Source organism: Cotesia glomerata, linkage group LG2 (assembly GCF_020080835.1).
Source record: "Cotesia glomerata isolate CgM1 linkage group LG2, MPM_Cglom_v2.3, whole genome shotgun sequence".
NCBI lineage: Eukaryota > Metazoa > Arthropoda > Insecta > Hymenoptera > Braconidae > Cotesia > Cotesia glomerata.
Window position 1 is genome coordinate 17,888,331 of NC_058159.1, and position 25,497 is coordinate 17,913,827.

Sequence of the window (25,497 nt, forward strand, 5' to 3'; positions counted from 1 at the left end):
TTAAAAAGAAATATAGATTAAAAAAATGGTATACTTAAAAGAGTTGAAATTAAAAAAAAATCTAAATTTTGTAAATTGAAATTTTGAAGAAGAAAAATCCAAATGAAAAATACTAAATTTTCGGAAAAAATTAAATAAAAAAAAAAATTCGAGTCTTGAGAAATCAATAAGTATTAAAAAATATTCAAATGACATGGATACATCGTTTACTCTGAAAAAATTTCACTCTGTGAAAGTTCTCTGTGTCCGCAGAGAGTCTAAAGTTCTCTGTGTCCGCTTTTAGACGAAAATTTTTGAAAGTGTAAGATTCAATCAATTCTTATGAAAATTTATAAATTGCCTATTCATTACCACAAGTTTCACTAGAGAGCCTTTTATAAGAGTTTTTACAAAGTTTTATAGAACTTTATAAAATTTCATGAGTTTAATGAAATTTTATAAAATTGTATAAATTATTAGACTTGAATTTTATACAATTCCAGCTCTTAAAATCCATTTAATCTCAGAAAAAATTATGAAATAAGCATTTTTCGTCATGTAAGGCTTATCACATAAGTTATTTACTTCGTGACATGAACCGTTACTTGGACAAGTGAGCAGCGTTCCAGACTTCGATACGTGAGGACCCAAGTTCGAGCCCAGCATATTTCAGGATTTTTTCATCAAGTATCAACATATAACTAGTGTTTCAAACTTTGTAATAAGTCCAGAACACTATAATTAATTTCATAATTGCCATCTTTTTATTTTTGAGAAATTTTTTTTAAAATATTTTTTCTGAGGTACAATTCTTACATCACTTACATCACTTTTACGTCATAATGACATCATTATCATAATATAGACATCACAGGTATGTCATATTGACGTCATAAATGTCATTGAGACATAATACTGACGTCATGACTACGTCATATTTTTACGTCAGAATCTTACGTCAAGAAGTGTGAAATAATGAGTCATATATGACTCATTCGTGACTTGTATCTTACGTAAATCCTGACATAGCCCAATGTCATTTTGACGTCACATTGACGTAAACGTGTTTACTGGGAAATCATTAATAATTCTAACGCCATTATGAATAGCATCATTAACAAATGGTGTTAAAATTCCAGAAGCAGTGGCAAAAAACAAATGGTAATCCATACATTCAGCACTGAACAATTCCCAAAGTCGACGCAATTTTCGTGTAGACACTAGACTCCGACATCTCGGTGTGCATGTGATGCGACCATTGTTATTTAATGACTGGAAATCGCTGTGTGAGCGAATGCTCTGATTTAAAAGTACTCCTGTTATAAATTAATAAAATAAATATTAGTAAATAAGATATTAAAAGCAAAAGTAATTTTCACAAATCAGGGGATAAAACCAATGTCACGAACTATCGCCCGATCTCTATCATCCCTACATTTGCAAAAGTCTTTGAAATGCTTTTGTATGACCTGATTCTGCAATACTTCAAGCCAATTGTCTCACCCTCACAGCATGGATTTTACAACAAGAGATCAACTGTTACTAATCTTTTGCCCTATACACAATATTTATATGACTCTCTTGCTGATGGATCCGAGGTTGATGTTATTCATACTGACTTTGCAAAAGCATTTGATAGAGTTGATATCTCTCGATTGATTGATGCTTTGAGCAAGTTAGGTCTGCCAGAACTTTTAATCAAAATACTGAGATCATATCTACTAGGAAGGCTAAATGTAGTGTTGTACAATGGGTATTTCTCAGTCCCCTATCCTACGACTTCTGGAGTACCCCAGGGGTCTAACCTAGGGCCGCTACTATTTATTATTTTTATTAACTCTATTGGCAATCATATTTCTTGCTTCTTTGACCTTTTTGCTGATATGACGCAAAATATTATCTTGCAGTTAAATCCGTAAATGATTGTGTTTACTTGCAAAGAAATCTGGATGTTGTTGCGGCTTGGTGTCATGACAATAAGTTACACCTAAATGAGGAAAAGTGTAAGGTCATCTCCTTTTCCAGATCTCGTAACCAGATTCTCTTTGATTATAAAATTAATGGTGTTGTGCTACAAAGAATTAGTTGTTGTAGGGATTTAGGAGTCATCTTTGACTCCAAGCGTACTTTTTCCCAACACTATAGTTCAATTGCTTTATCAGCAACTAAAACCTTAGGTTTTGTTATTAGAGCAACTAAGGACTTTAAAAACTTGAATACTATAAGTTTGCAACCAAATAGACCAAAATGATAACTGTGAGGTAGACATTTTAGCTTATAATCAGCCACTGACTTCAGGTGTGTTGGCTTCCATGATAACTCAGTACCGCTAGGCATCTATTAAGCCAGTATAATTCTCTTTAACTTTTTCTTTAATTTTTTCTTCAAGTTGAACTTAGGGATGTACTGTATATGATTAATCATAATTTAACTAATTTAAATGAACTAGATATATGTATAACATCTGATTAATTATTGTGTAAAGTATTAGACCTAATTCTTAATTCTTATTAGCTTGCATAGTATTTCAATTTATTAGTTAGCTCTTTTAAGCTAAATTTTAATATAGGAATAGCTATCTATCATATTGTTAATGAATTAATTAATTAATCTGCGTTTATATTCTATTGTTTTCACTCTACCCTATGTAATATTTAGTATACTACTGTTCATTTGTAAAATTATATGTATTAATGACCCTGTTATCGGCCTTTTGGCTGTTGGGTCTGTATTAAATAAATAAATAAATAAATAATTAAAAAATTAGTAGTAAATATTTTTGTTTACTTACTTAGGCAATTCCAGATACTGCTATTATTTCCTAAAAAGTTGGTTAAGTTCTGGATGTGATTTTTCATTGAATCATTGAATGAATCGAAATCATTGTAGAAAGAAAAATTCTCAGGGCCCATTGAATTGATCCAGCTTTGTTGGTAATACTGAAATAATTCTTCAAAAGCAGGCACATAAACTTCAGGAATATTTGCTTTAAGCCACAAGAATCCTTCTGGTATGTTAGCAGCCGGAAGAAGAGAAATAGCCAATAACTTTTTAAAAATGATCAGGATGTTCTCGTCTGCAAAATTGACATTTAATTCTGTAGCATGGCCAATAACTATCTGTAAATAAAATTTAAACCATTGAATGTAAATAAATTTAAATTTCGATCGAAAAATTAAGAAAAAAAATTGAAGTTATGGACAATTGAAAATGTACTAAAGAAAAAAAAAACTTACATCAGCATAAGCGGGAAAAGTTCCTTTCAAATTTGCTCCTGGGACATTGGCTGTTAATGAATCATTTAATCTCTGCTCGTAATCATAATAAATTGTATTAGGATTAACCTCAGGAGCAATTTGGGAAAATATGATCTCAACTGCAGCGTTAAAACTAGTTTCTGATTTGTCCGGTAAGAAGGCCCAAGAAATTCCAAAAGCCTGGAAAAGAAAAAACAATTTCTTTAAAAATTAAAAAATAGATAATTATATTAATAAATTTTATATTACTAACATGGTTTCTATGAATTAGTACAACTATTAACATATCTGTCGCATCTAATCCTGCAGGTAGGATTACATTTGTAGTCGCAATAAACATTGTCGAATTAGGGTTGAAGCGCTCAGCCAACTCTGAATCACCCATAATTACAGTTGTTCTACGTTCCTCAAAATTGGTTCGAAATTTAACTTACAATGAACCTCGCGAATGATTCGTCAAATTTTCAAATTCGATTCTGTTTGGAAACATAATTTCAAATGAGTTAGTGAAAGGATCCTTGGTAAAGTGTTCATGAAATTACGCTGCCATCGGCGCATATTTAATTGTGGGCTTCGCCAAGTCATCGTTCTAGAAGCTTGTGGGTACCTAAATAAAAAAAAAAAAAATACGATAATTAATTAAATTTCAGTAATAAGAATCTAAACAAAAAAAATTATACTTACATCTGACTCAAACTTTCATAAATATCGAAAGTGTTTGCGATTTGAGAAGTGCAAACTCTGCGTAAGTGTCTTGAGAAAGCCACTACTTCTTCCAAGGAATGATTTGGAGCGTGGTTATGCTGTCTTGTTAAGCGAAAAATATTTCCCGTTTTAATTCCTCGCCCAGTACTAAGTGTTGGAATCCTTGCCGCACACATGAAAAATCTGAAAATATAAAAAAAAAACAAAATTATTTATAAAAAAAAAAAATATAAAGATTAGTTACATGATCGAATATTTGAACAAAATACATAAAAATCTTACATATTATTATTTCGCCGACGTTGAATAATGTAGCGATATCCATCATGAATCTCTGCCATTTTAAACTCAGTTTTGACTATCTGAAAATTGCAATTAATAATAAAATAAGTAATTCAAGTTGTTATGGATCAAAGATTTTCATGTCAATTTTTTTTTGACTTTCAATTCAGCTGAGTTGAAAATAAAAAAAAAAATTGACATAAAAATCTTTGGTCCACAACACTCGAATTACTTATTTTATTATTATATTTATTGGGATCTGAAAATACTTCGTACGATGATTGCAATTAATTAAAAAATAGCTTTAATGTTTGTTACTTAATATTGTTGAGCCATTTTATTTACAAAGTTTAATTTAATAAAATAGATTTAAATTTTATACGTACCACAGCCTTAAACTGGTCCAGAATATAATTATTGTTAAAATATTATTTTTAAAATATTATTGTTAAAACAACAATTAACTTATCTAAATACGAGGTAAGCTGATGCAATCACAATTAAATTTCAATATTGGGGAATGCGCAGCTAGGTTGTTACTCCGAGTCATTTGTTTTTTAAATTGAACTGCCCTCTATAACATTTTTCGAATCAGAAGCGCTATCTGTACAACCCCTTCAGCATTTACTATGTAAACTCCATTAAAATATGATATGTCACATGACTATACAAATATATACATATATTATATTGTTTATATATATTTATCTTCTTTGATCTGTATGCATACAAAAATACAAAAATAAAAATTACAATAGTATATAACATTGAACAATTAATAATTTTTACTGAAAAGTTCTAATATATTTAAAAGTTAATACTGTATATTTAATTGACATGCCAGGAGATATTTCTTATCATCATGGCCAACGAACCCTGGCACGTCGTCGTATCCCCGTGATTAGTATCGATGGTTATCAGTACATGTGCTCCAAAATTAATCCTAATGTCACGTAAGAATAATTGATGTTACTAACAAAAATGTTTTTATTTACTGATATTTTAGCTAATGATCGTTATTCTCATAAAACACAACTATTAACCAATTTAATTCATTACAGGTATGTTGTATGTAAGTATAAAAAAATAAAAAATTGCAAGTTTAGAGGACAAATAGTCAATAATCGACTTGTCATTTCGAATGATCATAATCACGCTAGGATCAGCAATGCACAAGTCATTTATCATTTTGAAGAATCTTTGTTTAACGAGGTGAAAAAAGAACATTTCAAGTCACTGAGAGTTATTTATGATGAAATGAGTTTACTGTAAGTATTTAAAAAAACTCCGTTAAGTATATAATATGTATATAAAATTATATTAAGTTAGTTAATTGTGTAATTTTTTGTATAATCTGCTTATTTTTTTTATTCAGTCATTATGAAGCCGCTGTTCATGTCCCATGGGTAAATATTAAATCAAAAATGTTAAGGTGGAGGCGACAAACAAGACCCCCCGTACCCAATTCGATAGAACAATATTTAAGTATAATTGAAATGCCAGAATGGAACTTTTTCACCAGTTACAACGCAACGAACATAACAGTCACAACTATTGAAGACAATGATCATTTTAAATCAATAATTTACGCTGATTTAGGATTTTTACGATCCTTAAATAATGTGACTGAACTTTTTATGGATGCTACATTTAAAGTGATTCTGAGAAAACCTGCATTTCGTCAATTGTTCACGATTTTAGGATTTGTCCAAGATTCTGTAAGTTTATGCTATTTTCATAAATTGTTTACAAAAATGATTGCTTGTCTTATAATCTATGACGTGTCATAGTGTATTTTATCAAAGCTTCATTGTAATTTATGGTTGTAGCCTACGGTTGTTGTTTTTCTAAAAATTGATATATATTTTCTTATTAATTATCAAAAAAAGTTTCTATTGAGAAAATGAATGTAGCATACATACTTTTATCATTTAGGACATAAATACAATGACTCATAAAATTTATTAAGAAAAATATTCAGGATGCATTCGAAAATACTCTATCTCTAGATTCATAATTTAGAAATGACCTTGTATCTTGTGAAAACATTTTTTAAGTTATAAGCTCACCCCGACATTACACTCATCGAGACCTTTCATTTGAGTACCCACATCAATTTTTCATATATATATATATATATATATATATATATATATATATATATATATATATATATATATATATATATATATATATTTATTTATTTATATGAAAAATATATTAAAATGCATGTGGGTACTCAAATGAAAGTTCTTCCTGAGTGTAACATCGGGATCAGCTTATATCTTTAAAAACGTCAATAGTTAAAAAAGTACAGTGCAATTTAACAAGTCATTATTTAATAAAGCAAAATTTTATTTATTTATAGTTCACAAGTCACGACAGTCACAGCGGCTGCAAGGTTGCTAGTGATTTTTTATGTAATCAATATCTTCACTGTAATTTAAAAATTAAGGTTCATAATTAATAATTCAATTTTTTAGTAATAATTATAATCTTAATTTTGAAATAACGGCTTTCTGATTGGTCCTAAGAGAGAATCATAAGAGACATTTACTGTTATAAAATTAAATTTAGAACAACTTTTTATGGCACGCCGTTTTACTATTTAATAAGGTAATATTTTTGCAGAACATAAAAAAAAGAAATTTATTTTTAATTCGAAAAAGAATTTTTTCAGTGAATTCTTTTTATGTACTGACATAATAAAAATATAATTATTTTATGTCCCGACATAAAATTAAATGCTTATGCATAGGAAGAGGTACTAAAAAACACGAATTATAATTATGTAGCGACATAATTATAATGATTAGAAATTATTCTTAAGAAAAAATAAAAACATTTTTATTATCTTGTGACATAATTATAATGAATACAATTCAATTATGATTAACGATAAAATATATTTTTTTCATTATAAATAGCATAATAAAAAATATTAAAATGATGTATCTGCATAAAAAAAATGGATTAATTTTATTTAAAAATTTTTGCAAAATTTTTATTATGGTTGATCATAATAAAAATTCACAGAATTTAGTAAAAAGTGAAATCATAATGAATACTTCAAAAAAATTTATGACACCACATAACTAAAATTCAAACAATTTTTATTATGTCCCACCATAATTAATTATACCGATAACGAATTTTAATTATCTAGTAACATAAATTTAATTTAAAGTTTTTATCCTAAAAATAAATAAAATAATAATAATACATAAAAATGATCTTGTAACATAATGATATTAAGCAATTAATATTATCTCAATACATAATGTTAATTCAAACATTTCCATTATGTACATAATTTTAATTTAAACATTTCCATTATGTACATAATTTTAATTCTGAATCATTATTATGTACATAATTTTAATTTTGAATTTCTATTATGTACATAATTTTAATTATAACATTTTTATTATGTACATAATTTTAATTCCGAATTACGATTATGTACATAATTTTAATTCTGAATTATTATTATGTACATAATTTTTATTCTGAATTATTATTATGTACATAATTTTAATTATAACATTTTTATTATGTACATAATTTTAATTCCGAATTTCTATTAAGTGGATAATTTTAATTCTTATTTGTATTAAATTTTCGATTAAAAGAAATTAAAATGTTATAAATAATTACTCCAAAAATATAAATCTACAGGAGCCAATTTAATTTATGTCACTACATAAAAAAAATTGTTAGTTAAAATTATGTCTTCACATAATTATTAAACTCTTATTTTTAATTATCATGACACATAATAAAAATATTCTTTTTGTCATCAGCTCAACTCAGAATTTTAATTCGTTGATATATTATTATGTCCCTATATAATAATTATTCCTTAAAAAATTTAAGTATGATCATAAAATTAATCTATTATATTTTGATTATGTTTTAACATAAAATATGCATTTTTCTTTTTAGTTATTAATTTTAAGATCATTTTTTTCCTTCTATAAATAGTAAAACGGCGTGCCATAACTTTTATTAAAAAAGTTTTTTTTCTACGACCAATATTTCTTCCGTAATATCAAAAATTTGAAGTATCTAACTATTAAAAAATTTGATTCTCTATTTTAAAATTAAAAAAAAAAATTTTACGAGTAAAATAATAAATATACTTCTCATATGCTTATAAAAAAATTGCTCTCGTAAGCGTTTAAATTTAAGAATACAACAGCTTAAATATAAGAGATTATAAAGGGTTGGAAAACATGTGATTAAATTTATAACGTCTCATGACATGCTGGAAAACAGTTTAAGAATTTAACGTCGGCTTACTAAGGCTTACAGATACAGTAACGAATAAAAAACTTAAAATATTAATAGTAAAAATAATAACAAATATCAAAAATTTTTATCTTTTAAAGAACCGCAGAAATCCTCGACGCTTAATTGATGATGGTGCCATTAGCATGGGTACTTGGTTTTATGAGTAATGTGAATCTATATAAACTTTTTTTATTTTATTATTTTTATTTTCATAGATAATTGTCAATAATTATAAACATTACCTCGCAAGGTCCTTGCATTCATGGTTCTCCATCTATTTGCATAGGAAAGCGTTTATTTGTCTTAATAATAACGCTACTGCATTGTGCTAATCTTCTTCCAGACGCTTTTAGTCCGGTATTTACTTGGCCCACGTGCAAATAATTTTGTAGACCAATCACTTCTATCAGGTTATCTCCTATATTTGTGAAGAAAGAAAAATGGGTTCAAATTTTTATACGCCCTTATGGTATCTGTAACGTGATATCAATAATTTACTTTTCTTCTGAGAACTTTATATTCTTCATTTATAAAATAGTTTATTAAAAATACAGTCGAGTCGCGTTATGAACCCTCCTTGTGTCTCTCTTATATTAACGCGAGTCTGGTTAACTTAAAAAACAGAGCAAACAAGCCGGACTCATAACGCGATTCGACTGTACCAAAAAAATTTTTAATAGCAATTAATTAATAAATAATAAGGTAAAAGTCCCAATTATTGACAGGGGTCTAAATATTGACACCCTAAATTATTTTTAAATATATTTAATCATCTGTAATAAGAATAACTATCATATAAATTTTTATTAAATTCTAATAAAGTAAAAAAAATTACTGTCCGTTCAAAATATTAAACATTAATTATTAAAAAAAAAATAAAGTTAGCACCAGTTCATCAAACCAGCTTACGAACGTTTATTTTCTAAACAACTTTAATTAGAAAAGCATTTTTTTTAAATGCCGAGTTTAAATTAATTTCTTCATATAATAATATGATCTTTTTTTTTTTTTTAATTAACAATATATGAAAAATTACAAAATTAAATAATTTCTTAAATAATTACTAGTGCGCTTAAAAATAAATTTTATAATTTTTGATCTTAACTAAGGCCATATGATTGTCTTTATTATTTAAATTCATGATTAAAAATTTTTTGTTAATTACAGGTTATACCGCTTTGTTGGGTTTTAATGCAAAAAAAAGATACATCAGCTTATGAATCAGTTCTTACGTACTTCTCCTTAATTTTGGCACCTCATTTGCGTCCATTAGCAATCAACACTGATTTTTAAAGTGCTCTAGGTATCGCTATTCTAAGGAATTATCCAGAGGTTACTCATACTCGATGTTATTTTCATTATTGTCAGGTATAGTATAGTGTAATCAATTTTTTTTTTTTTTTATGTACTAATATTAAGAACGCTTATTTACTAATTGACACAGGCGATAATGAAAAGAATAAAGAAGTTGCGTCTTCTGAATGCAATAAATGAAAGCAATGAAAATCGATTGTTTTTACAAAAATTATTAGTACTACCTCTACTTCCTCCTGATGATATTGAATTGGCATTTTACTGGATTCTCAGTACTACTGCACCAGTACTATTATTGCAGTTTAAGAAGCTATTGAAGTATTTTTATAACCAGTGGATAAGAAGAACAAGGCCAGATGTATATTCTGTTTTTCTTAGAGTTTTTAGAACAAATAACTTCTCCGAGGCTTATAATAAAGTATTGGCTCTACAGTTTGGAACTCATCCAAATATTTGGGATTTTACAGGTTTTTTCTTACAATATTATTGATTTAACTGTTGATGCAATGTATTCTCATATTTCACTTAAATTCTTCATAATTGTGTTGAAAAGAACTTATTTACTTTCTTTCAGATATGCTACTTTCTCTAATCTATAATTTTCTCCTTTCTGTAGTATTTTTGCTTCATTCATTTCATTTTCATACAATTTAAAATTGTCAATTAAAATTATTACTGATAATTAATTTTTTTTTTTCTAGAAAAAATTGTTCTTTTACAAGAATTAAAGCGTATCGAGTATGAATCATTACAAAACGGCAATCGAATAACGGAGCAATCTCGAAGTCGTGAAACCTTAAAAAATGAAATTATCCATAGCGCTTGAGTTTTATACCAAAACAACCAATTTGGTATTCCGCAATTTATTAACTGTGTGAGCTACTTCATCAATGAACTTAAAAGTGGAAGAGATGTTGATGTTCAACAAATTCATAATTTCATCGCTGAAAATCCAATTGAAATTGGTAATAACTAATTACTTGTTATTGTGATTTTACATGCTATCGTGATTTTGTAGTAATATTTCGTTTTTCAGAACTCGTTGTTGGTGAACATATCACAGACTGTACGATGTGTTAACTAAGAATGACGAATCATATTTTTCAGCCATGCAACCATTGGTTTGGATGCTTTCGGTGTGTGCAAAACATGCGAGTCTTTCTTGCTCGCGTGCAAGCTAATTTGCGTTGCCCAACTTGCGACAATGTTATAGCATCATTTGAACAGATTTTTTGAATATTTTCTGACATTAATGATTTATTTAAATACAAAAAAAAAAAATTTTAATAGAAATTTATGGATTTGTTATTATTTCTCAAGTTTGTTTAAAGATTTATGTGATTATAATAAAGAAAAACAAATTCTCTTAAAAAATTTTATAATGTTATTTGAAATATTAATATTTAAATGTGAGGTTTTGCTTAGCGTCGCTTTCCCGAGATTTTTAAATGGATATTAACCCATGTGACCTATGAATTCAATGTAGTATATAATTATTTGCTTGAACCACCAGCTGCCTTGGTAGTTGGCTGTTGATGAAGCATCCTGAAGGACCTGATTCTAATATCACTAGTTATTCTTTTTTTTCTATTTTGATTATTTTTTTTAACATTTAATTTGTAATAGTTTTTTTTATTCTTACATAGCATGGACTTAATAATGATCCTAAGAAATTTTTAAACAAAATAAATTTTTTTATTTAGAAAAAAATATAGCTATCAATAAATAAATAAATAACAATAAAATAATATGTAATTAGTAATAAATTTCATAACGTTTCAAGAATCTTTTTTATTTTTATAAAATCATACAAACTTTTAACTAAAATTAATGAACATAATAATAAGTGTAAAAAAATTGTAATTAAATTTTGGATAAAAAGAAATGTTTAAATTTTGGATAAAAAGCTCCAGCTTGCACATTTAATTAAAAAAAAAATTATTTTTAATTACAATTTTTCTAGACTTATTACTATGTTCATTAATTTTAGTTAAAGGTTTGTATAACTTTTTAAAAATAAAAATAAATTTTCGAAAAATAAAAAAGATTCTTGAAATCTTATAATATTTATCACTCATTAGATAATATTTTATTGTTATTTATTTATTGATAGCTATATTTTTTGTCTAAATAAAAAAATTTATTTTGTTTAAAAATTTGTTAGAATTAATATTAAGATAAGTTTCATTTTAGTTCAGAGTATTAAAAGGTTGCGTTCGAATTCTACTCAAACTTGAATTTACTCCGTCGGTTAATTACCTACCAAAATATATCTTACCGACGTCTTCTTTCTTATTTGTGTTTGTAAAACAATGTCAGCTGCATGTCGTTTTTATGTAAAATTAAATTTAAATATTTTCTGGTAATTTGTTAGCTACCCGGTTATTTATTTTATTATTTTCAACTCTGTTTTTCTCTGCATATAATATCCAAGTATTTTCGCGTAAGTGTTTTAGCAAATATAATTTTTTTATCTCATTTGCACTCTAATTTGTATTATTCATAAGTTTATAGATGTTTGTAATTTGCAAAAAGCTAAATTTTTTTTTGAATTCTATTGTATTTACTACGTTGGCTACATTTTCGTTCGGATCTCTGAGATAGCCCCCTATTATCGAGTACAAAGGGACATTGTAGTTGAGTTCTGAGAAACCTTAGGTACTTGAGATTCAGAGGAAAAGCCATAAAAGACACGTGTGAGAAAAATTATATGATCCCTTGTTTTAACGGCTAAATAATAACGTAACAAATATGTAACAAAAAAATAAGATCGTTAAATAACATATTTTTGTTAAACTTGCTTTAATATAATATTGCAACGAAATATATAAAAATTGAATTAAAAATTTATATCCTGTATCCAACTTATAAATAATTATTAATTAATGTTAAAAGAATAAGATTGTATAAAATAATATTATTAAATGATATTTATCTCTTACATTAACAATTAAACTATTCCATAGTTTTAATAGATTATAGATTGATAGAAATAGTAATAAGCTTAATCTAATTTGCAAAATACGAATATTAATGCACAGCAATATATATAATTTATAAACAAATATATGTGAATATAATAGAAAATATTATATATTAGTGTGTGAAAATCATTTATATGTAGTAGAAATATGTGTATTTATATATGTACAAGAGCGGATATATGTATGGGAGTTATGGTGGGAGAAGAACGGAGTTTGAAGCTCTTCGGAAAAACTATGTAACGACACTTCTCACCAAGAGCTTAGATTGCTAAGATCACGTCATTGTAAACCTCAATTTTATATTTTGAAGCTTTTTAATATTTTGTCAACTTGAATAATAAATTGAAACCAACTAAATAATTTTGATCAAAATTAAATAACGTCTAAATAGAATTATTTTATTTAAAATGATTCCTTTCCCGCGTTGAAACCGAGTATTTTAATACTCCCGGGCGAAAGAACTACAGTAAGTAAAGTTTTCAATAAATAAAAATAACATCCACTAGATGGAAGCATAACAGTACAACTGCACTTATGGCCAACTTAAAAAAATGAAATCCCTATTTTTGAAAATATCTCCAAATGGAAATAAAAGTATTTGGTAAAGAGTTCAAATGAACAAATGGATCAATGGACATTTTTTTAAATAGACATTTATGAAAATGGATAATAATATAAAAAGACATCAGTAAAAATGGTTAAAAATACAAATGTACAATTGAATAAATGGAATAGTCACTTAATGAACATATGATTTTATGAACAATTGAAAAAATGGACATTTGAATAAATGGACATTTGTATAAATGCCCATTAATAAAAATGAACTCTGTAAAAATGAGTAGGTGTCGTTTACGCATATCCCGATGATACATATGTATCAATTACCCAAATCCCGATGATACATATCCCAATTATTCAAATTTTGATCACACATATACCCAATGATACATATGTGCAATGATCCATATCCCGATGATACATATCATAAAACAAAACAAAATCGCTAATAAAAAAAAATTAGAAAAACGGTTCACCCTAAAGGCCATCCCTGCAACTTCCCGCTAATTCCATATCTGGGCGCTTAAATTGTACTTATGACATTTTTGAGATTTTTGAGCTCAAAATATAATCTATGTGATATTTTGAGCTCGCTGAGTTCAAAGAGATAATATTTCTATGCATTTGAGCTCTCCCAGCTCAAAAGTCTGATAGAAGTTTTATAGAACACTATTTTTGGAATTTTCAAACCGCAATAACTTTTGAATGGAGCAACCGATTTTCACGCGGTTGGCGGCATTCGACGCAATTTTATCATCCTCATCAGTTATTTTCAGGTTTTAATTGATCGAACCAAAAATTTTGGAGTAATCCCGAAAAAACACTTTTTTCAGTTTTCTTTCGTTCACGATATCTCTCGAACGAATCAACCGATTTCGACCAGCTTGGTGGCGATCGACGTGGTTTTTCAAGTTTAAGAGCTGATTAGTTTTTGGAATCGATCGGTGGAGCCGTTTAAAAGTTATAAAAAAAAACCACATTTGAAAAAATTTTTTTTCTTAGTTTTTTTAAGATTTCTCAAAATCTACTGATCCGAATCGGTCCAAATTATACTCAAAATCTAAGTTTGGCCAAGCTATTTCAAATGGCACCAACTGCGATGAAATCGAATCAGCCGTTCAAAAGTTATAAGCGGTTCACATACTTCCACACACACACACACACACACACACACACACACACACACACACACACACACACACTCGGGGCAGAAGAGATACTGCTACCGGGCGCGTCTCCCCGAGCGGATGGGAGAACGCTCGCTGTCCTTGGATGACACTTAATCTCTTAGTTGATGAGGTACAGCGGGTAGGAGCCAAGCAAAATAACCAAACAAAATACGCTCCCGTGGACAAAACTCCCCTTTAATGGGTTGGTCGCACTAACTGACCTAACAAGACGATCGTTCTCTGCTGTGACCCACTGGGAGTGACCGGAACCTGTATCGTAGTTTCCGACGATGCAGGCCACGGCTGATGTGAGCTTGCTCTACCGAGGTGTAAGTTGCAGCAGTGGATCAGGAGCCAGCCACTTCGGGCCTTGATCAGGAAGTACGCAGTGAGTGTTAGAGGTCGGAATCTTCACCGCTCCGAGCGAGTCTGGTCCGTCCGTGTATTCCGGGACTGGCTAAGTGTCGGCTAGGCCTCAGGGAACTGGAGTAGGAGTACTATCTCCGAGGGTACACCCGTTCCTAGTTATGGCAACCCGCTCCACTCCGTACGATGCGCTGGTAAATTAAAAAGTATGAGTAATGCACAGGAAACAAACAAGAGTGAAAACGGGCCTCATGCCCAGCAAGACGCACTGCTACTTAGTGCAAAGATGAAGAGGACAGATGCGCTGGCACATCTGGAGAAGCTAGTCTGTGGACTGCAGGACTTTCTCCAAACCAAGCAAAATGTCCACAAGGAGATCAAGTCGAAGTCGACGAACATCTGCAGTGCCCTGAGAAGGTTCAAAAAACTGGACCAAGAATGGCAGGAAATCCAACAACAACACGGTAATATCGTGATGAAGACGAGTGTGACAGCGGTTCCACCAGCAAAAGCCGACACGTTTGTCGAGGAGATGGACACAGGTGGCGAGGGTGACGTCGAGTCAGTTGTCGGAGACGGAGAGGAAACTGGAACTGAAATCAGGCCTGGGAAAAGGAAAGAACGAAATTCCCCAGACTCAATGACCAGCCGTACTAAGAAGAAGAAGGACCTTAAACCAAGTCCCCCGAAAAACGCGGTAACACAGAACGGCGGAAAAAGGAGATGAATGAATGGCAAAGGTCCAGTCAAGGAAGTCCAAGAGAGAGCAAGCAGTAGAAAAGCTCCAGAAGCAACCGCCGAAAGAGTCCAGGCCAGAGCCTAATCGGAAAGAACCGCGCAAACGGATTAGGCCGGACGCACTGATCATCCGCCCCGCAGAGACGGCAAAGTATGCTGAAATTCTGAAGCGAATAAAGCAGGACGTCCCTGACGAACAGGTCCGTACTACAGTGGATAAGATCCAAAGAACTAGGACCGGGAGCTTGCTGATTACGCTTTCGAGGAAGAGCGCTGACCGAGGCCAAGCCTTACAGAAGACCATCGCGGACATCCTCCAAGAAGACGCGAAGGTAATCTGCAAAGGGCCACAGGAAGACGTCGAAATCCGAGATCTTGACGGTACCACAACCAAGGAGGATATTCAGGCTGCATTGCAAACGGAAATCGGAGAAACCTGCGAGATACCACTAGGGACAATTAAGATTCATAAGGCCTACAGAGGTACTCAGACAGCTGTTGTGACACTACCAGCAGCTGCAGCGCGCAAGATATTGGCAGGAAGCGGTAAAGTCCGGATCGGCTGGACCAACTGCCGAATCAGAGCTACGAGGAGACCAATCCAATGTTTCAAGTGCTGGCACTTTGGACATCTTGGATCCCAGTGCAAGAGCAATGTGGATCGGTCTAAGCTATGTATTAGGTGCGGACAAGAGGGACACAAGATTGCTGAATGCAAAAACCCAGCGAAATGTGTATTATGCGCGGATCAAAGTGCGGAGAACTCGGCTCATCATGCCGGCGCATCCAGGTGCCCAGTATTTAAAGAGGCACTCCAGAAGATAACAAACAAACAGACATGAAGATATTGCAGCTAAACCTAAACCATTGCGAAGCTGCACATGATCTGCTTATGCAAACAGCAAGAGAACTAGAGTTAGACTTAGTAATGATAGCAGAGCCATATAGATACCTGAATACCCAGCCTTGGGAATCTGACAGCACCACCAAGGCTGTCATCTGGTCTTGTGGTAAGCATCCCTTCCAGAGTGTAGTTAACAATGATAATGCCGGCTTTGTAGCAGCAACAGTTAACGGCATCCGTTTCTACAGCTGTTATGCACCACCTAGCCTATCCATTGTTGAATTCACTGAATTCTTGGACAAACTGACCGAGGACGCCAAGCAGCATTATCCGGTCGCGATTGCCGGTGACTTCAACTCCTGGGCAGTAGACTGGGGCAGCAAGCAGACAAATGCGCGAGGAAAAGCACTCCTCGAAGCTTTCTCTACACTAGATGTAGTCCAGCTCAACAGTGGTGATACGCCAACCTATACTAAAGGGGAAGCAAGCTCTATTGTAGATCTCACTTTCGTCAGCAGCAGCCTCATCAGTGGGAAATACGACTGGAAGGTGATGGATATCTACACAGCCAGCGACCACAAGGCAATTCTCTGGGAAATATTACATGACCGGAATACAAGAAGACCAATCAAGTCACTCAATACCATTGGATGGAAAGTGAAGTCTTTTGACACAAGCACATTGATAATAGCCCTGAATAGTGAACCGATTACTACTGGACCCGCAGAAGAAATGACCAAGGACCTGATGAAAAGAGTTGTCCAGGCCTGTGACACAAGTATGGTCCGGAAATGCAGCATAAGCCAACGCCCGGCAGTACACTGGTGGAACGACCACATCAGCGTTCTTCGGAAAGAGTGTCTAAAGAAAAGGAGAATATCCCAGCGTGGCTATCGACGACCTAACTCTGCGGAGCTGGTCGCAGAGTACAAAAAAGCCCGTCGGTTACTTAACAAAGCCATCAAGGATAGTAAGAGGCAATGCTGGAAAGAGCTCATCAACGAGGTGGACAAAGACCTGTGGGGTAGGCCGTACAAGGTGGTCATGAATCACCTAAAAGTCAAACAAATGCCGGCACCCACATGCCCACAACTTCTGCAGAGAATCGTTACCGCGCTGTTTCCGCAGCAACGCGAGCTTCACTACCAGCTAGCTCAAGGAGAACTGGAGGACATTCCAACTGTCACGGAAGAAGAACTGACGGAGGCTTGCAACCGCGTAGGGAATAATAAAGCACCGGGATTAGACGGAATCCCTAACATTGCCTTAAAAACAGCTATAAAGGCAGCACCGGCATTATTCCTGGATGTTTACAACACCTGCCTCAAAGAAGGGATTTTTCCTCGAAAGTGGAAACAGCAACGGTTAGTGCTGCTTCCTAAAGGGAAAAAGCCACCGGATGAACCGTCATCTTACCGCCCACTTTGCATGCTAGATACAGCGGGTAAGATATTCGAACGCATAATTCACCAGAGAATTGAAGCAGTAAACGACCCACTCCTGGCAGACAATCAGTATGGATTCCGGAAAGGACGATCAACCCTGGACGCAATCAAACTGGTTGTTGATACGGCCAAGGAAGCAATCGCAGGAACCAGATGGAAGGGTGGAACGAAGAAGTATTGCCTGGTGGCGACCCTAGACATCAGAAATGCCTTCAACTCCGCCAATTGGGAATGCATCATGCAGGCCCTCCAAGAGAAGAATGTACCAGAATACCTTCTTAAGATCGTAGCAAGCTACTTTGAAAACAGGGTCCTGAAGTATGACACGAAGAACGGTCCAAGGGAGTATGCTATTTCTGGAGGTGTACCACAAGGTTCAGTTCTAGGCCCGCTCCTGTGGAATATTATGTATGACGGCCTATTAAGACTAACTCTGCCAAGAAACGTCAAACTCGTAGCATATGCAGACGACGTAGCCGTAGTGATCGTTGCCAAACATCTTGACGAGATAAACCATGTGTTCGATCTCACTTTCGAGCGCGTTAACCGGTGGATGGACGCAGTGAACCTGCAACTGGCGCAACACAAAACTGAGGCAGTGCTTATTACCAGCAGGAAAGTGGTAGAGACAATTAAGCTGAAAGTCGCCGAACAAGAAATCACATCACAACCTTATATTCGATATTTAGGAGTGATGCTTGATGCCCGACTCAACTTTAAGCAGCAGGTAGAACACGTCAGTGCCAAGGCGTCAGCAGTGGGAACAAGTCTAGCACGACTGATGCCGAACATCGGAGGGCCAAAGCAGAGCAGAAGGGTACTGTTATCATCTGTAGTCACATCGGTGCTTACATATGGTATATCTATTTGGACCAACGCTCTCGAGATGCAAGAATCATGGAGGAAGGCTGGACCAGTATACCAACGGTGTGCCTTAAGAGTCGCCAGCGCCTTCCGCACAATATCCGAGGAAGCAGTGTGCGTTATTTCCGGAACTCTGCCTCTCAGAGTCCTCGCTGAGGAAAGACGGAACCTTTATCATCGTAAAAGGTCAACTACACTAAGCGCTGAAGAGCTCAGAACTGAAGAACGGCAAAACAGCTTCGACCGATGGCAGCTCCAGTGGGACGCTGCAGAAAAAGGAAGATGGACGTATCGTCTTATACCGAGGATCGACGACTGGTTGAACCGGAGTCATGGAGAGGTTAACTACTACCTTACGCAGATGTTGTCAGGACACGGCTGCTTCCGAGCCTATCTTCACCGCTTTAAGCACGACGATTCTCCGGAGTGCCCATCCTGCCCAGGTGTCGCTGAAGACGTGGAGCACGTGATCTTTGCATGTCCTCGTTTTAACCAACAGCGCGATGAATTAGAGAAGATTCTAAAAATGAGAATTCAACCGGAGACAATAGTAGAAGAAATGCTGTCATCAGAAGCTGTCTGGAACGCCACGAGCACCTTTGCCACTGAAGTGCTTACAGAGTTGCGGTCCATCGAGAGAAAAAGAGCAGAAAACAGAAACTAGAAGGGAGATAGAAATAAAAACATCTTAGCCACCAGAAGGAAGAGCGGCAGCTAATTCCTCCCCCCGCGAAGAAATGCCTTACGGCGGTACCATGGGGGATCAGAGGATAGAAGAGAAAGGGGTTTAGGGTTTAGTGGGTAGGGGCGTTAGTGTCGAGTTAGTATGACGCTGCGTCGAGTCGCCACATATCCAGGCCAAACAGCTATGCCTAGAATCCGTAAAAAGGATTCCCCCCCCTACAAAAAAACACACACACACACACACACACACACACACACACATACATACATACAGACATAGTGACAACCTCGCGGGAGTAGTCAGGGAAGCTTCCTAGGACCTCAAAACGTCGAAATCTGATGAAAACTCGATTTTCGAAAAACGGGGTAAAACCAATAACTTCCCGATTTTTGAAAATCTTCGATTTTCTTAGCGGGAAGTTAAAAATAGGTGGTGTTTTTATAATTATAATCTCCGGTAAAAAATAAGACACTACCTATTTTTATCAACGATTTTGTTTTGTTTTATGATATGTATCATCGGGATATGTATCATTGCACACATGTATCATTGAGTATATGTGTGATCGAAATTTGAATAATTGAGATATGTATCATCGGGACTTGGGTAACTGACACATATGTATCATCGGGATATGGGTAAAAGATACCCGCTCGTAAAAATGAACATTTAAATAAATGAACTTCGATAAAAAAATACTTACTTAAACGGAAATTAGTAAAAATGGACATTCATAAAAATGGAAATTAGTAAAAATGGGCATTTCTGAAAATGGATAAATGATTTAAATTTAATTAAAAATAATTATGAAGTTGATAAATTATAAAATTAGGGTTTTTGGTGTGCGTAAAGGAAAAAAGATGTCAGAAGAGCTGGAAACGCGGCTACCAAGACATCTTCTTCGTAGGCTTTCTCGGAAAACGATGAAACATCAATCAGCTCATCAAATATTTTGCAATTAAATGATGTCAGAAGATGATTTACGAAAAAAAAAACTATGAAATCTACTAAAAAAATAAATTTCATTATGAAAAATAATCATTATATATAAATTTATTAAGCTCTATGTTTTTAATTTCCCGCTATGAAAATCAATGTTTTTTTTTTTTCATAATAGAAAAAAGTAAAAACTGTAATTCGAAAAAAAAAAAATTTTAATCAACAAATTTTTTGTTTGTTCAAGTGATTTATTTGTAAGTGCGCACGTGGTATTAATTAAACTTTCTTGCAATTAAAAATGATATTTTAAATAAGGTAGTTGGGCTTAAGAATATTTAGTTTACTTTTAAATGTGGATACGGTATTAAAAATAGAAAAACTCATTTCTAATGTGGTAATTGGGATTCTAAAATTTATTTTTATTTTTTCATCCTTTTTGTGATTAAATTTTTCTGAATTACAAAATGAAAAATTTTTTCTTGAATATTTAAATTGTGCAGATTTGAGTAATCAATTATTTTGAAAATTATAAAATCAAAAAAATAATTTTTTAATTATTCAAATAATTTTGATCCAATTTGAATTAGTTGACAGAGATTTTTAATCGTATAAAATTGATTAATTTGAAAATAAAATGATAGAGAAATTTCATGGTAAATTAAGGTAAAGTCACCAGTACCCAGCCCCCTCCATAAAGAAACTATAGTTATGGCATATACTATTGAAGTCTGGAAATAGGTAGGGGCCTGGGTACTAGTGACTTTACCCTACTACACTTAATTTTATTTTTTCATCAAAGATTTATGAATTTGAAAAATAAAAAAAATTTAATTAAATTTTAATTTCAAAACTCCAGCGCTTCAACACTCACTCACAGTTAATGCAGTGCATGCAACTTTATGACAGATACTATAGTAAATTTATAAATTTACATATACTTATTTTACATAGAGATGTTGACGAATGGATTTATTTTAAACCTGAAATATTTTTTCACGGACTTGATCTCGAATAGATTTGTATGTACATGGACTTATTTTTGCATATAATTATTGTCAAATAGACAAATTTTTTCCCATACAAATATTTCCCTAGAAAAGATATTCAATAGAAATGTCTAACATGGAGTTCTGTTATGTCCAGCGAGGTCACTAGATTGCTCGTAACGCCTCTTCTGGACTGAAGTGTGAGTTGTAGTCACGCGGGATCAATTTAAATTTGTTGTTGTTTATTAATTCAGTTTTGATAATGGGATTTGTTAGATTAAATTAAGAAAAGGGGGAAACTTTAGTTAGGGGGACTGTTTTAAATGATAAATAAATAATTATCAGAGAGCTTGATTTTATTCAGTGGTTTCATCTACAGCAAGTGCTCGGTTACGGCTCTCAGGGAGAAGTGTTATTACAAGGAGTCTCGGTTTTAGGTCCGAGTTTTCCAGTTTCACTTACTCCCTCTCTGGTTCACACCAATACACTTAACATATACATGTCTTCATCTAACGTTTACAGAACGCATACAATAACATATATTCGAATACACACTAATACTTATAACTTTTATATGTAGGTTTACTGTATACTAACTAGGTACCCACACACAGACATATGTGAGGGCTGTCATGCTATCCTATATTATTCTTATACTTTAGATTCTTATATTTGTTAGTTACAATAGTTATTACTTTTGGTGTTTAACTAATTATTTCTACCCTTATTATTTATTATAATATTATTCTTAGTCAGTATTTTACTATTATTATTATAGTATTATAATTGCATGTATTTTTGCTTATTAAATATTAACAAAGTTAGATTATAATATTTCTTTATATATTTTTAGTGTTGCGGCTGTGGTCCGACTTGTGCCTTTTGTATCGCATTTGCCCTGTTCCTCACCTTTCTTTAGGCTCTAAAGACAGTGACATGGGGAAACCACAGGAAAAACCCATGTCGATACAAATATATACATCATATTAATATTAATATGAATCTATCATTATTTGGTTATTAATCCATATAAAAACTATCCTTTAGTTAAACTAAAACATTAATATTATTTAATAATTATAAGATATTCTAAAAGTATTTGTTTATTTATCTAACAAATGGTCCTAGTGTTGGTTGTTTTAAGGCTTTATGCTTTCTATTTCGTATTTATTATATCTCATAATTTGTGACCTCTTGAGAATATTTAGCTAAAATGATTTTAGTTAGAAAAACCCTTAATAAAATGTTTAACACGTGTTTTCCTTTTTATGAGTTTTCACAAAGGTCTAGTTGTTAAGTAACACGTGTGCATTTTATTCAAGTACTTTTATAGTTCTGGGAAATGTTGACAAAGTTAGTTGGTTGATTGTTTATTTAAGGAGATTACTATACTTTAACTTATGTGCTACAACAATTTTGTATATAAACAAAATGCATTATTTGTAATATATAATTTATTATAAATTAAGTTAAATAATTCAAATTATAGTGAATTTGCCGCGTAATGCATCAAATCGACATCTACTATATCATCGGATATAACAGTTCTTTACATAGAGATATTTTCGTGGACGTTTGTTATCGTGTACGGGAGAAATACATGTCGCCGATTGTATGTATTTGGCGTAAAAAATTTCATGTTGGGTAGAAATTGACCATTATATATAATAAAAAAAATTAATATTATTTACATTATAGATAGTTCAATCATAATCATTTTATTTTTAATGACGATAATGTTCGTCAATATGTACAATTGACAAGTTGATTATTTTTTTAATTTTGGTGTTATAATTTTTTTGAATAAGTTTTTGGTGGTCATTTTTCGAACTAGAGGCTCAGAATGGTCGATTTCCAACTATCTGCCTGATGTGAAGTGTGACACACTAAATCAATGTGATCATGTAAAGAGTAATTACTAGCGAGCGTATCAAAGTGTTAGACTTTGCAATGCATATTCATCTCATACGAGAAAAACTGGAAAACTAAACGATTGTTTGTCTTTATTATTACTTAGTATAGATGTATAATCCCTGTTTAAAATTTCCAATAGGATCCCATCAAAAGCGACAAAAGCCACTTAGAAACCCATAAATTTAATTGGTTTCTAAGTGGCTTTTGTCGCTTTTGATGGGATCTTATTGGAGCTGTTATGCTTCCATCTAGTGGATGTTATTTTTATTTATTGAAAACTTTACTTACTGTAGTTCTTTCGCCCGGGAGTATTAAAATACTCGGTTTCAGTGCGGGAAAGGAATCATTTTTAATAAAAGAATTCTATTTAGACGTTATTTAATTTTGATCAAAATTATTTAGTTGGTTTCAATTTATTATTCAAGTTGACAAAATATTAAAAAGCTTTAATATATAAAATTAAGGTTTACAATGATGTGATCTTAGCAATCTAAACTCTCGGTGAGAAGTGTCGTTACATAGTTTTTCCGAAGAGCTTCAAACTCCGTTCTTCTCCCACCATAACTTCCATACATACTTCCACTCTAAGGAATACATAAGCACACACATTTTCTACTACATATAAATGATCCTTATATACTAACATGTATTTTCTCTATATCTATATATATTTATTTCAGCCTATCGGCCTGAAAGTTAGACTTCACTAATATACACTTTTAGCAATACAGTCATTATGTTTATTTAACTATTTTTATTAATTTAACAGACCCTTTTAAAATCTATTTATAATAAAATTAACTTATAATTAACTTGAAATTAAATTACAATAAAAATTATAATAAACTATAACATGAAAATATATATATTATATTGCTTATAATATGTTGGATTAATGTTTGAGTTTGACTAATTAATAACTTGAATTAAATATTATTTCTATTATTTTACAATCGGATTTTCTAATAAAATTATAAGTCAATTTAATTATTATCATGTATAAAAGAATAGACATTATCGTTTAATTATAAATTAAATAATAATTAAATAATGATTCAATAATAAATTAATAGTAAATTAATTAAATAATAATTATTAATTATAAATTAAATACAAGATAATAATTATTAATTATTTTAACTTAATTTTGCTCAACTTCAATATTATATAAAGTTAGATTTTAATAGTAAATGTTATTTAACAATCTTATTTTTGTTTAGTTACATATGGTTTTTTATTATTCTTTGTTACTTTTAGAACAAGGGTTTATTGAGTTTCACACGTGTCTTTTACGACTTTTCCTCATAGGGTTTTAAATTCCATGTGGCGAGAAATAGTCCTTGAATTACTCAAGTACCTTTTATGGGTTCTGAAAATTCGGTTACAATGTCCTCTTGTACCGAAATATGTTTTTCCCTTATTTTATTTTATTTTCTTTTGTAAATAAAACAGAGTTAACCAAAAGATGTTTATTACAACTGGTAAGAGTAAAAGCATGAAATAAATGATTTGAATATTTACTTCGAATATAAAATTTAACTGATTTTAATCATTTAATATTTACTAATTTGAATATTTCGTTTGAATTCACGCTCTCATAATAGATAGCGCTCTAATAACAGGTAGCGTCACCTGTTGGATGCACTAGGTGCATCACAGAGCTTTTCAACAGGGAATGCTACAATCTCAACTCGAGCCTTCACAGAAAGAAATTTATTGATTCAGCTGAGTGTCCATGTGGATCTCCCGAACAAGACCTCAACCACATCTTTTTCGAATGCCCAACCTACCAAAACCAACGAAGAACATTAAACAACATATTGGTCTAAATTTGTGATCCTGTCCCGACCGACATCACCACTCTCCTGGCCACTCCTACGTCTAAAATAGCATACATACAAACTCACATTAAGATGATCCTCTCCACATTCCTTTCTCAATCCTTTCCTACCAATATCCCGTTACGTGAATGTGGAACGCTTCACGTAATAATTACCGTAACTCCTATTCTTTCCCGCTTCACAGCATTATTTATATTTGTAAAAACTTCCTCACGAAGTGTGACCTCAACATTTAAATTCAAATTCGTACAGACCGAGACACCTACCGATGACCCCCAGGAACTACAAACTCACAACTACTCCACCATCAAGTACAGCGGCCGAATGGGAA

General features: G+C 32.1%; 2 protein-coding genes and 1 long non-coding RNA gene across 4 annotated transcripts; 2 read left to right on the forward strand and 1 right to left on the reverse strand.

Moving 5' to 3' along the window:
- Positions 1-1,005: 1,005 nt before the first annotated feature.
- Positions 1,006-4,708, reverse strand: LOC123259229. Its single transcript, XM_044719571.1, has 7 exons — positions 4,610-4,708; positions 4,224-4,303; positions 3,921-4,124; positions 3,490-3,843; positions 3,216-3,416; positions 2,771-3,098; positions 1,006-1,295 (listed from the first exon to the last, which is right to left on the reverse strand). Exons 4-7 carry the CDS (start codon positions 3,619-3,621, stop codon positions 1,027-1,029), a joined length of 930 nt encoding a protein of 309 aa, XP_044575506.1. The 5' UTR covers positions 3,622-3,843; positions 3,921-4,124; positions 4,224-4,303; positions 4,610-4,708; the 3' UTR covers positions 1,006-1,026.
- Positions 4,709-4,952: 244 nt separating this feature from the next.
- On the forward strand, positions 4,953-13,652 carry LOC123259230. Its single transcript, XM_044719572.1, has 4 exons — positions 4,953-5,176; positions 5,285-5,491; positions 5,599-5,676; positions 13,284-13,652. Exons 1-4 carry the CDS (start codon positions 5,061-5,063, stop codon positions 13,318-13,320), a joined length of 438 nt encoding a protein of 145 aa, XP_044575507.1. The 5' UTR covers positions 4,953-5,060; the 3' UTR covers positions 13,321-13,652.
- On the forward strand, positions 5,684-11,100 carry LOC123259231. Of its 2 annotated transcripts, XR_006508190.1 has the most exons (5): positions 5,684-5,941; positions 9,684-9,884; positions 9,961-10,297; positions 10,532-10,795; positions 10,867-11,100. It is a non-coding gene; the product is annotated as an uncharacterized LOC123259231 (long non-coding RNA). The 2 variants fall into 2 exon arrangements; XR_006508191.1 differs by lacking the exons at positions 5,684-5,941; positions 9,684-9,884 and having other exon boundaries at positions 9,947-10,297.
- Positions 13,653-25,497: the final 11,845 nt, after the last annotated feature.

Bases quoted from the DNA above. Each gene is read 5' to 3' on its own strand.
- LOC123259229 (XM_044719571.1), bottom strand. From the start codon at position 3,621: ATGGGTGATTCAGAGTTGGCTGAGCGCTTCAACCCTAATTCGACAATG. The intron at 3,099-3,215 runs GTAAGTTTTTTT...TTTTATTTACAG, and splicing joins CTTTTCCCGCTTATGCTGAT to ATAGTTATTGGCCATGCTAC. The intron at 1,296-2,770 runs GTAAGTAAACAA...AATTTATAACAG, and splicing joins CAGTATCTGGAATTGCCTAA to GAGTACTTTTAAATCAGAGC.
- LOC123259230 (XM_044719572.1), top strand. From the start codon at position 5,061: ATGCCAGGAGATATTTCTTATCATCATGGCCAACGAACCCTGGCACGT. The intron at 5,177-5,284 runs GTAAGAATAATT...AATTCATTACAG, and splicing joins AAAATTAATCCTAATGTCAC to GTATGTTGTATGTAAGTATA. The intron at 5,492-5,598 runs GTAAGTATTTAA...TTTTTTATTCAG, and splicing joins TATGATGAAATGAGTTTACT to TCATTATGAAGCCGCTGTTC.